This window comes from Oncorhynchus kisutch, unplaced genomic scaffold, assembly GCF_002021735.2.
Source record: "Oncorhynchus kisutch isolate 150728-3 unplaced genomic scaffold, Okis_V2 scaffold916, whole genome shotgun sequence".
Lineage (NCBI taxonomy): Eukaryota > Metazoa > Chordata > Actinopteri > Salmoniformes > Salmonidae > Oncorhynchus > Oncorhynchus kisutch.
In genome coordinates, this window is record NW_022262861.1 from 102,600 (window position 1) to 115,837 (window position 13,238).

The 13,238-nt window shown below is 44.9% G+C and overlaps 1 protein-coding gene across 1 annotated transcript in view; it reads left to right on the top strand.

Annotated features, from left to right (window-relative positions):
- LOC109880613 (AP-1 complex subunit sigma-2-like) overlaps positions 1-12,998 on the top strand; it is a 43,411-nt gene extending 30,413 nt beyond the window's left edge. The window contains exon 4 of the mRNA XM_031817030.1: positions 10,826-12,998. Within this exon, the coding sequence (XP_031672890.1) occupies positions 10,826-11,122 (297 nt within the window). The 3' untranslated portion in view covers positions 11,123-12,998. The remainder of the gene's footprint in view (positions 1-10,825) is intronic.
- The last annotated feature ends 240 nt before the right edge of the window (positions 12,999-13,238 follow it).

Sequence of the window (13,238 nt, forward strand, 5' to 3'; positions counted from 1 at the left end):
ATATTCCCTACTCCCTACTCTCTATTCCCTACTCTTTATTCCCTACTCTCTATTCCCTACTCTCTATTCCCTACTCTCTATTCCCTACTCCCTACTCTCCATTCCCTACTCCCTATTTACTACGCCCTACTCTCTATTCCCTACTCTCTATTCCCTACTTCCTACTCTCTATTCCCTACTCTCTATTCCCTACTCTCTACTCTCTATTCCCTACTCTCTATTCCCTACTCCCTACTTTATATTCCCTACTCCCTACTCTCTACTCCCTATTCCCTACTCTCTACTCTCTATTCCCTACTCTCTATTCCCTACTCCCTACTTTATATTCCCTACTCCCTACTCTCTACTCCCTATTCCCTACTCTCTATTCCCTACTCCCTACGCTCTATTCCCTACGCTCTATTCCCTATTCCATATTCCCTACTCCCTACTCTCTATTCCCTACTCTCTATTCCCTATTCCCTACTCCCTATTCCCTACTCTCTATTCCCTACTCTCTATTCCCTACTTCCTACTCTCTATTCCCTATTCCCTATTCCCTACTCTCTACTACCTACTCTCTATTCCCTACTCTCTATTCCCTATTCCCTACTCCCTATTTACTACGCCCTACTCCCTATTCCCTACTCTCTATTCCATACTCTCTATTCCCTACTCTCTATTCTCTACTCTCTATTCCCTACTCTCTATTCCCTACTCTCTATTCCCTACTCTCTATTCCCTACTCCCTACTCTCTATTCCCTACTCCCTATTTACTACGCCCTACTCTCTATTCCCTACTCCCTACTCTCTATTCCCTACTCTCTATTCCTACTCTCTATTCCCTACTCTCTACTCTCTATTCCCTACTCTCTATTCCCTACTCTCTACTCTCTATTCCCTACTCTCTACTCTCTATTCCCTACTCCCTACTTTATATTCCCTACTCCCTACTCTCTACTCCCTATTCCCTACTCTCTATTCCCTACTCCCTACGCTCTATTCCCTACTCCCTATTCCCTACTCTCTATTCCCTATTCCATATTCCCTACTCCCTACTCTCTATTCCCTATTAGCCTACTCCCTATTTACTACGCCCTACTCCCTACTACCTATTCCCTACTCTCTATTCCCTACTCCCTACTCTCTATTCCCTAGTCTCTATTCCCTACTCCCTACTCTCTATTCCCTACTCTCTATTCCCTACTCTCTATTCCCTACTCTCTATTCCCTACTCCCTATTCCCTACTCCCTATTCCCTATTCCCTACTCTCTATTCCCAACTCCCTACTCTCTATTCCCTACTCTCTATTCCCTATTCCCTACTCTCTATTACCTACTCTCTATTACCTACTCTCTATTCCATATTCCCTACTCTCTATTCCCTACTCTCTATTCCCTACTCTCTATTCCCTACTCTCTATTCCCTACTCCCTACTTTCTATTCCCTACTCTCTATTCCCTATTCCATATTCCCTACTCCCTACTCTCTATTCCCTACTCTCTATTCCCTACTCTCTATTCCCTACTCTCTATTCCCTACTCTCTATTCCCAACTCCCTACTCTCTATTCCCTATTCCCTACTCTCTATTACCTACTCTCTATTCCATATTCCCTACTCCCTACTCTCTATTCCCTACTCTTTATTCCCTACTCTCTATTCCCTACTCTCTATTCCCTACTCTCTATTCCCTACTCCCTACTCTCCATTCCCTACTCCCTATTTACTACGCCCTACTCTCTATTCCCTATTCCCTACTCTCTATTCCCTACTCTCTATTCCCTACTTCGTACTCTCTATTCCCTACTCTCTACTCTCTATTCCCTATTACATATTCCCTACTCCCTACTCTCTATTCCCTACTCTCTATTCCCTAGTCTCTATTCCCTACTCCCTACTCTCTATTCCCTACTCTCTATTCCCTACTCTCTATTCCCTACTCTCTATTCCCTACTCTCTATTCCCAACTCCCTACTCTCTATTCCCTACTCTCTATTCCCTATTCCCTACTCTCTATTACCTACTCTCTATTACCTACTCTCTATTCCATATTCCCTACTCTCTATTCCCTACTCTCTATTCCCTACTCTCTATTCCCTACTCTCTATTCCCTACTCCCTACTTTCTATTCCCTACTCTCTATTCCCTATTCCATATTCCCTACTCTCTACTCTCTATTCCCTACTCTCTATTCCCTACTCTCTATTCCCTACTCTCTATTCCCTACTCTCTATTCCCTACTCTCTATTCCCAACTCCCTACTCTCTATTCCCTATTCCCTACTCTCTATTACCTACTCTCTATTCCATATTCCCTACTCCCTACTCTCTATTCCCTACTCTTTATTCCCTACTCTCTATTCCCTACTCTCTATTCCCTACTCCCTACTCTCCATTCCCTACTCCCTATTTACTACGCCCTACTCTCTATTCCCTACTCTCTATTCCCTACTTCCTACTCTCTATTCCCTACTCTCTATTCCCTACTCTCTACTCTCTATTCCCTACTCTCTATTCCCTACTCCCTACTTTATATTCCCTACTCCCTACTCTCTACTCCCTATTCCCTACTCTCTACTCTCTATTCCCTACTCTCTATTCCCTACTCCCTACTTTATATTCCCTACTCCCTACTCTCTACTCCCTATTCCCTACTCTCTATTCCCTACTCCCTACGCTCTATTCCCTACGCTCTATTCCCTATTCCATATTCCCTACTCCCTACTCTCTATTCCCTACTCTCTATTCCCTATTCCCTACTCCCTATTCCCTACTCTCTATTCCCTACTCTCTATTCCCTACTTCCTACTCTCTATTCCCTATTCCCTATTCCCTACTCTCTACTACCTACTCTCTATTCCCTACTCTCTATTCCCTATTCCCTACTCCCTATTTACTACGCCCTACTCCCTATTCCCTACTCTCTATTCCCTACTCTCTATTCCCTACTCTCTATTCCCTACTCTCTATTCCCTACTCTCTATTCCCTACTCTCTATTCCCTACTCCCTACTCTCTATTCCCTACTCCCTATTTACTACGCCCTACTCTCTATTCCCTACTCCCTACTCCCTATTCCCTACTCTCTATTCCCTACTCTCTATTCCCTACTCTCTACTCTCTATTCCCTACTCTCTATTCCCTACTCTCTACTCTCTATTCCCTACTCTCTACTCTCTATTCCCTACTCCCTACTTTATATTCCCTACTCCCTACTCTCTACTCCCTATTCCCTACTCTCTATTCCCTACTCCCTACGCTCTATTCCCTACTCCCTATTCCCTACTCTCTATTCCCTATTCCATATTCCCTACTCCCTACTCTCTATTCCCTATTAGCCTACTCCCTATTTACTACGCCCTACTCCCTACTACCTATTCCCTACTCTCTATTCCCTACTCCCTACTCTCTATTCCCTACTCTCTATTCCCAACTCCCTACTCTCTATTCCCTACTCTCTATTCCCTACTCTCTATTCCCTACTCTCTGTTCCCTACTTCCTACTCTCTATTCCCTACTCTCTATTCCCTACTTCCTACTCTCCATTCCCTACTCTCTATTCCCTATTCCATACTCCCTACTCTCTATTACCTACTCTATTCCCTACTCTCTATTCCCTATTCCCTACTCCCTATTTACTACGCCCTACTCCCTATTCCCTACTCTCTATTCCCTACTCCCTACTCTCTATTCCCTACTCTCTATTCCCTAGTCTCTATTCCCTACTCCCTACTCTCTATTCCCTACTCTCTATTCCCTACTCTCTATTCCCTACTCTCTATTCCCTACTCCCTATTCCCTACTCCCTATTCCCTATTCCCTACTCTCTATTCCCAACTCCCTACTCTCTATTCCCTACTCTCTATTCCCTATTCCCTACTCTCTATTACCTACTCTCTATTACCTACTCTCTATTCCATATTCCCTACTCTCTATTCCCTACTCTCTATTCCCTACTCCCTACTTTCTATTCCCTACTCTCTATTCCCTATTCCATATTCCCTACTCTCTACTCTCTATTCCCTACTCTCTATTCCCTACTCTCTATTCCCTACTCTCTATTCCCTACTCTCTATTCCCTACTCTCTATTCCCAACTCCCTACTCTCTATTCCCTATTCCCTACTCTCTATTACCTACTCTCTATTCCATATTCCCTACTCCCTACTCTCTATTCCCTACTCTTTATTCCCTACTCTCTATTCCCTACTCTCTATTCCCTACTCCCTACTCTCCATTCCCTACTCCCTATTTACTACGCCCTACTCTCTATTCCCTACTCTCTATTCCCTACTTCCTACTCTCTATTCCCTACTCTCTATTCCCTACTCTCTACTCTCTATTCCCTACTCTCTATTCCCTACTCCCTACTTTATATTCCCTACTCCCTACTCTCTACTCCCTATTCCCTACTCTCTACTCTCTATTCCCTACTCTCTATTCCCTACTCCCTACTTTATATTCCCTACTCCCTACTCTCTACTCCCTATTCCCTACTCTCTATTCCCTACTCCCTACGCTCTATTCCCTACGCTCTATTCCCTATTCCATATTCCCTACTCCCTACTCTCTATTCCCTACTCTCTATTCCCTATTCCCTACTCCCTATTCCCTACTCTCTATTCCCTACTCTCTATTCCCTACTTCCTACTCTCTATTCCCTATTCCCTATTCCCTACTCTCTACTACCTACTCTCTATTCCCTACTCTCTATTCCCTATTCCCTACTCCCTATTTACTACGCCCTACTCCCTATTCCCTACTCTCTATTCCCTACTCTCTATTCCCTACTCTCTATTCTCTACTCTCTATTCCCTACTCTCTATTCCCTACTCTCTATTCCCTACTCTCTATTCCCTACTCCCTACTCTCTATTCCCTACTCCCTATTTACTACGCCCTACTCTCTATTCCCTACTCCCTACTTCCCTATTCCCTACTCTCTATTCCCTACTCTCTATTCCCTACTCTCTATTCCCTACTCTCTACTCTCTATTCCCTACTCTCTATTCCCTACTCTCTACTCTCTATTCCCTACTCTCTACTCTCTATTCCCTACTCCCTACTTTATATTCCCTACTCCCTACTCTCTACTCCCTATTCCCTACTCTCTATTCCCTACTCCCTACGCTCTATTCCCTACTCGCTATTCCCTACTCTCTATTCCCTATTCCATATTCCCTACTCCCTACTCTCTATTCCCTATTAGCCTACTCCCTATTTACTACGCCCTACTCCCTACTACCTATTCCCTACTCTCTATTCCCTACTCCCTACTCTCTATTCCCTACTCTCTATTCCCTACTCTCTATTCCCAACTCCCTACTCTCTATTCCCTACTCTCTATTCCCTACTCTCTATTCCCTACTCTCTATTCCCTACTCTCTGTTCCCTACTTCCTACTCTCTATTCCCTACTCTCTATTCCCTACTTCCTACTCTCCATTCCCTACTCTCTATTCCCTATTCCATACTCCCTATTACTACGCCCTACTCCCTATTCCCTACTCTCTATTCCCTACTCCCTACTCTCTATTCCCTACTCTCTATTCCCTATTCCCTACTCTCTATTCCCTACTTCCTACTCTCTATTCCCTACTCTCTATTCCCTACTTCCTACTCTCTATTCCCTACTCTCTATTCCCTATTCCATATTCCCTACTCCCTACTCTCCATTCCCTACTCCCTACTCTGTATTCCCTACTCCCTATTTCCTACTCTCTATTCCCTATTCCCTACTCCCTATTTACTACGCCCTACTCCCTATTCCCTACTCTCTATTCACTACTCCCTACTCTCTATTCCCTACTCTCTATTCCCTACTCCCTACTCTCTATTCCCTACTCCCTACTCCCTATTTACTACGCCCTACTCCCTATTCCCTACTCTCTATTCACTACTCCCTACTCTCTATTCCCTACTCTCTATTCCCTACTCCCTACTCTCTATTCCCTACTCTCTATTCCCTACTCTCTATTCCCAACTCTCTATTCCCTACTCCCTACGCTCTATTCCATATTCCCTACTCCCTACTCTCGATTCCCTACTCTCTATTCCCTATTCCCTACTCCCTATTTACTACGCCCTACTCCCTACTCCCTAGTCTCTATTCCCTACTCCCTATTCCCTACTCTCTATTCCCTACTCCCTACTCTATTCCCTACTCTCTATTCCCTACTCTCTATTCCCTATTCCCTACACTCTATTCCCAACTCCCTACTCTCTATTCCCTACTCTCTATTCCCTATTCCCTACTCTCTATTACCTACTCTCTATTACCTACTCTCTATTCCATATTCCCTACTCTCTATTACCTACTCTTTATTCCCTACTCTTTATTCCCTACTTTTTATTCCCTACTCTCTATTCCCTACTCTCTATTCCCTACTCCCTACTTTCTATTCCCTACTCTCTATTCCCTACTCCCTACTCTGTATTCCTTACTCCCTATTCCCTACTCTCTATTCCCTATTCCATATTCCCTACTCCCTACTCTCTATTCCCTACTCTCTATTCCCTACTCCCTACTCTCTATTTACTACGCCCTACTCTCTATTCCCTACTCCCTATTCCCTATTCCCTACTCTCTATTCCCTACTCTCTATTTCCTACTCCCTATTCTCTACTCTCTATTCCCTACTCTCTATTCCCTATTCCCTACTCTCTATTCCCTATTCCCTACTCTCTATTCCCTATTCCCTACTCCCTATTCCCTATTCCCTATTCCCTACTCCCTATTCCCTACACTCTATTCCCAACTCCCTACTCTCTATTCCCTACTCTCTATTCCCTATTCCCTACTCTCTATTACCTACTCTCTATTCCATATTCCCTACTCTCTATTCCCTACTCTTTATTCCCTACTCTTTATTCCCTACTCTCTATTCCCTACTCCCTACTTTCTATTCCCTACTCTCTATTCCCTACTCCCTACTCTGTATTCCTTACTCCCTATTCCCTACTCTCTATTCCCTATTCAATATTCCCTACTCCCTATCACCTACTCTCTATTCCCTACTCTCTATTCCCTACTTCCTACTCTCTACTCTCTATTCCCTACTCTCTATTCCCTATTCCCTACTTTATATTCCCTACTCCCTACTCTCTACTCCCTACTCCCTACGCTCTATTCCCTACTCCCTACTCTCTACTCTCTATTCCCTACTCTCTATTCCCTACTCTCTATTCCCTACTCTCTATTCCCTATTCCCTACTCTCTATTCCCTACTCTCTATTCCCTTCTCTCTATTCCCTACTCCCTACGCTCTTTTCCCTATTCCCTACTCTCTATTCCCTACTCCCTACGCTCTATTCCCTACTCCCTACTCTCTATTCCCTACTCCCTACTCTCTATTCCCTACGCTTTATTCCCTACTCTCTATTCCCTATTCCATATTCCCTACTCCCTACTCTCTATTCCCTACTCTCTATTCCCTATTCCCTACTCTCTATTCCCTACTCCCTACTCTCTATTCCCTACTCTCTACTTTTTATTCCCTACTCTCTATTCCCTACTCCCTACGCTCTATTCTCTATTCCCTATTCCATATTCCCTACTCCCTACTCTCTATTACCTACTCTCTATTCCCTACTCCCTACTCTCTATTCCCTACTCTCTATTCCCTACTCTCTACTTTCTATTCCCTACTCTCTATTCCCTACTCCCTACGCTCTATTCCCTACTCCCTACTCCCTACTCTCTATTCCCTACTCTCTATTCCCTATTCCCTACTACCTATTTACTACGCCCTACTCTCTATTCCCTATTCCCTACTCTCTATTCCCTACGCTCTATTCCCTACTCCCTACGCTCTATTCTCTATTCCCTATTCCATATTCCCTACTCCCTACTCTCTATTACCTACTCTCTATTCCCTACTCTCTATTCCCTACTCCCTACTCTCTATTCCCTACTCTCTATTCCCTACTCTCTACTTTCTATTCCCTACTCTCTATTCCCTACTCCCTACGCTCTATTCCCTATTCCCTACTCTCTATTCCCTACTCTCTACTTTCTATTCCCTACTCTCTATTCCCTACTCCCTACGCTCTATTCCCTATTCCCTTCTCTCTATTCCCTACTCTCTATTCCCTATTCCCTACTCTCTATTCCCTATTCCCTATTCCCTACTCTCTACTTTCTATTCCCTACTCTCTATTCCCTACTCCCTACGCTCTATTCCCTATTCCCTTCTCTCTATTCCCTATTCCCTACTCTCTATTCCCTATTCCATATTCCCTACTCCCTACTCTCTACTCCCTACGCTCTATTCCCTACTCTCTATTCCCTATTCCATATTCCCTACTCCCTCTCTCTATTACCTACTCTCTATTCCCTACTCCCTACTCTCTATTCCCTACTCCCTATTCCCTACTCCCTACTCTCTATTCCCTACTCCCTACTTTATATTCCCTACTCCCTACTCTCTACTCCCTATTCCCTACTCCCTACTCTCTATTCCCTACTCCCTACTCTCTATTCCCTACTCCCTACTTTATATTCCCTACTCCCTACTCTCTACTCCCTATTCCCTACTCTCTATTCCCTACTCCCTACGCTCTATTCCCTACTCTCTATTCCCTACTCTCTACTTTCTATTCCCTACTCTCTATTCCCTACTCCCTACGCTCTATTCCCTATTCCCTTCTCTCTATTCCCTATTCCCTACTCTCTATTCCCTATTCCATATTCCCTACTCCCTACTCTCTACTCCCTACGCTCTATTCCCTACTCTCTATTCCCTATTCCATATTCCCTACTCCCTCTCTCTATTACCTACTCTCTATTCCCTACTCCCTACTCTCTATTCCCTACTCTCTATTCCCTACTCCCTACTCTCTATTCCCTACTCTCTATTCCCTACTCTCTACTTTCTATTCCCTACTCTCTATTCCCTACTCCCTACGCTCTATTCCCTATTCCCTACTCTCTATTCCCTACTCTCTACTTTCTATTCCCTACTCTCTATTCCCTACTCCCTACGCTCTATTCCCTATTCCCTTCTCTCTATTCCCTACTCTCTATTCCCTATTCCCTACTCTCTATTCCCTATTCCCTACTCTCTACTTTCTATTCCCTACTCTCTATTCCCTACTCCCTACGCTCTATTCCCTATTCCCTTCTCTCTATTCCCTATTCCCTACTCTCTATTCCCTATTCCATATTCCCTACTCCCTACTCTCTACTCCCTACGCTCTATTCCCTACTCTCTATTCCCTATTCCATATTCCCTACTCCCTCTCTCTATTACCTACTCTCTATTCCCTACTCCCTACTCTCTATTCCCTACTCCCTATTCCCTACTCCCTACTCTCTATTCCCTACTCCCTACTTTATATTCCCTACTCCCTACTCTCTACTCCCTATTCCCTACTCCCTACTCTCTATTCCCTACTCCCTACTCTCTATTCCCTACTCCCTACTTTATATTCCCTACTCCCTACTCTCTACTCCCTATTCCCTACTCTCTATTCCCTACTCCCTACGCTCTATTCCCTACTCTCTATTCCCTACTCTCTACTTTCTATTCCCTACTCTCTATTCCCTACTCCCTACGCTCTATTCCCTATTCCCTTCTCTCTATTCCCTATTCCCTACTCTCTATTCCCTATTCCATATTCCCTACTCCCTACTCTCTACTCCCTACGCTCTATTCCCTACTCTCTATTCCCTATTCCATATTCCCTACTCCCTCTCTCTATTACCTACTCTCTATTCCCTACTCCCTACTCTCTATTCCCTACTCCCTATTCCCTACTCCCTACTCTCTATTCCCTACTCCCTACTTTATATTCCCTACTCCCTACTCTCTACTCCCTATTCCCTACTCTCTATTCCCTACTCCCTACTCTCTATTCCCTACTCCCTACTTTATATTCCCTACTCCCTATTCCCTACTCTCTATTCCCTACTCCCTACGCTCTATTCCCTACTCCCTATTCCCTACTCTCTACTTTCTATTCCCTACTCTCTATTCCCTACTCCCTACGCTCTATTCCCTATTCCCTACTCTCTATTCCCTATTCCCTACTCTCTATTCCCTACTCTCTACTTTCTATTCCCTACTCTCTCTTCCCTACTCCCTACGCTCAATTCCCTATTCCCTACTCTCTATTCCCTATTCCATATTCCCTATTCCCTACTCCCTACTCTCTATTCCCTACTCCCTACTCTCTATTCCCTACTCCCTACGCTCTATTCCCTACTCCCTACGCTCTATTCCCTATTCCCTACTCTCTATTCCATATTCCCTACTACCTACTCTCTATTCCCTACTCTCTTTTCCCTACTCTCTATTCGCTACTCCCTACTCTCTATTCCCTACTCTCTAATGATTACAAAAGTGATTCTGATCCAACCATTAATGCATACATTGTTGTGCCCCTGGCCTGAGAGGATGGAAGTTCAATATGTACTTAGATGTAGAAGGCTAATGTCAACTAGCTAACGTGTCCCATGAAAGGAAATTAGGCTAGCGAGGACTGTATGACAGTCACAGACCGTTTTGTCAACATTGGTGTATCTAGGGTTATGTTAGTCAACATTTTTCTTCTACACACATTTATACATTTGACATTTTAGTTATTTAGTGGATGCTCTTGCCCAGAGCCACTTGCAGACTGAGTGCACACGTTCGTACCGGTCCCCCGTGGAAAAGTGGAGGCAGCTCCTGTTTTCTTTGCGACTTGTGGTAACTTTACGTAGTTCTAAATCAGTAGTTGTTTAGTTGTCTGAAAATGTGGGAAACATTACCTTGCTTCACCATGCTGTCATTTTTTATTAAGGTATCTTTGACAAATGGGTACTTTTTCCACCACTGTGTGTGTGTGTGTGTGTGTGTGCTCTAGGTGTGTGAGCTGGACATCATATTTAACTTTGAGAAGGCCTACTTCATCCTGGATGAGTTCTTGCTGGGAGGAGAGGCTCAGGACACGTCTAAGAAGAATGTACTAAAGGCTATAGAACAAGCTGACCTACTGCAGGAGGTAAAATACCTCACTGACCCCAAGACAGGGACCTCTCTAATCTACGATAACCCAGACATCTCTCTCTCGCTCACTCTTTCACTACTGCCTTGTTCTCTATGCTATGATTTACAGAATGTAGACTTTCAGATCCATCTCTTCCCAGGTACAGTCCATTAACCCTGCAGGAGCCAGACCACATAGCCTTTAGCATCAGACCCAGGGTACATAGCCTTTAGCATCAGACCCGGGGTACATATCCTTTAGCATCAGACCCAGGGTACATAGCCTTTAGCATCAGACCCAGGGTACATAGCCTTTAGCATCAGACCCAGGGTACATGGCCTTTAGCATCAGACCCAGGGTACATGGCCTTTAGCATCAGACCCAGGGTACATAGCCTTTAGCATCAGACCCGGAGTACATAGCCTTTAGCATCAGACCCGGGGTACATGTCCTTTAGCATCAGACCCGGGGTACATGTCCTTTAGCATCAGACCCGGGGTATATGTCCTTTAGCATCAGACCCGGGGTACATGTCCTTTAGCATCAGACCCGGGGTACATGGCCTTTAGCATCAGACCCGGGGTACATGGCCTTTAGCATCAGACCCGGGGTACATGGCCTTTAGCATCAGACCCAGGGTACATGACCTTCATATTTACTGGATTGGTTCAACAGTGCAGAAGAGAACCGCCCCCGACAGTTTTTTTTCTCTCTGCTCAGCTGACCACTGAGAAACCTCTCTGATTGGCAGGTTGTGTGTTTGTAGATCCAGAATGGGGACTGGGGAGGTTTACCTAATGAGGAGATTTTATAGCGGACTGGAGTACCTCCCCTTTACACCAGGTCCTGCTGGGTAAATACCATGGTGCAATGAGTTCAGAGTGGAGTGTTGTATGACAGATAGTCAGCCAGTCATTTAGCATGGTGTGAACCAGCCAGCCAGTTGGTCAGTCAGTCAGTCTGCATGGTGTTCAGAGTGGAGTGTTGTATGACTGATACAGTCAGCCAGTCATTTAGCATGGTGTGAACCAGCCAGCCGGTCAGTTCCTCTACATGGTGTGATCCAGCCAGTCAGTTACTCTGCATGGTGTGAACTAGCCAGCCAGAATGGTGTGAACCAGCCAGTCAGTTACTCTGCATGGTGTGAACCAGCCAGTCAATCATCAGTCTGCATGTTATGAATCAGCCAGTCAGTCATCAGTCTGCATCGTGTGAACCAGCCAGCCAGTCAGCTTGGTGTAAGCCAGCCAGTCAGTCAGTCAGTCTGCATGGAGTGAACCAACCAGTCAGTCAGTATGATGTGAACCAGCCAGTCAGTCAGCCAGCATGGTTGTCAGCCAGCATGTGAATCAGTCAGTCAGTAGTCAGTATGGTGTGAACCAGCCAGCCAGTCAGTCAGTCATCAGTCTGCATGGTGTGACCCAGTCAGCATGGTGTGAACCAGGCAGCCAGTCAGTGTCATCATTCTGCATGGTGTGAACCAGCCAGTCAGTCAGCATGGTGTAAACCAGTCAGTCAATCACCAGGTCCTGCTGGGTAAATACCATGGTGCAATGAGTTCAGAGTGGAGTGTTGTATGACAGATAGTCAGCCAGTCATTTAGCATGGTGTGAACCAGCCAGCCAGTTGGTCAGTCAGTCACTCTGCATGGTGTTCAGTGTGCTGTATTCGGTGACTGCATGTAGCATACTGTTTACCTTGTAATGCTATGGGGAAAGTAGATGGCAACAGCCAGTCAGTCATCATCGGACATGAACCCAAACTGGACGGGTTTTGGCCATGTCTGAGTATCTAAGTGTTCAGCAGGGGGCATATTTCAGAGGAGGGGAGAAAACATTCCAGTGAAATGAGAATGGGGGCTTAGGTCGCTAGGAGTAGTGTATGCCATTAATATGGAGGAAGGAAGGCATACCTCAGGGCTTATGATGAAACTATTTTAATGAAACTGTGGAGCAGCTCAGTGGTATTGTAGAGTAAGCGACCACAACGCTTTGTTAAAATACTGGCGTCTGAGCCGATTCTAAATACACACTCAGCACTACATGAATAAGGAAAGTTTTTCTCTGTATACTGAATGGATAAGAAAAGTTTCTCTCTGTATACTGATTGGATAAAGAAAGTTTTTCTCTGTATACTGATTGGATAAGGTTTAAGGGGCGGCAGGGTGGCCTAGTGGTTAGAGCGTTGGACGAGTAACCGAAAGGTTGCAGGTACAAACCTGTCGTTCTGCCCCTGAACAGGCAGTTAACCCACTGTTCCTAGGCCGTCATTGAAAATAAGAATTTGTTCT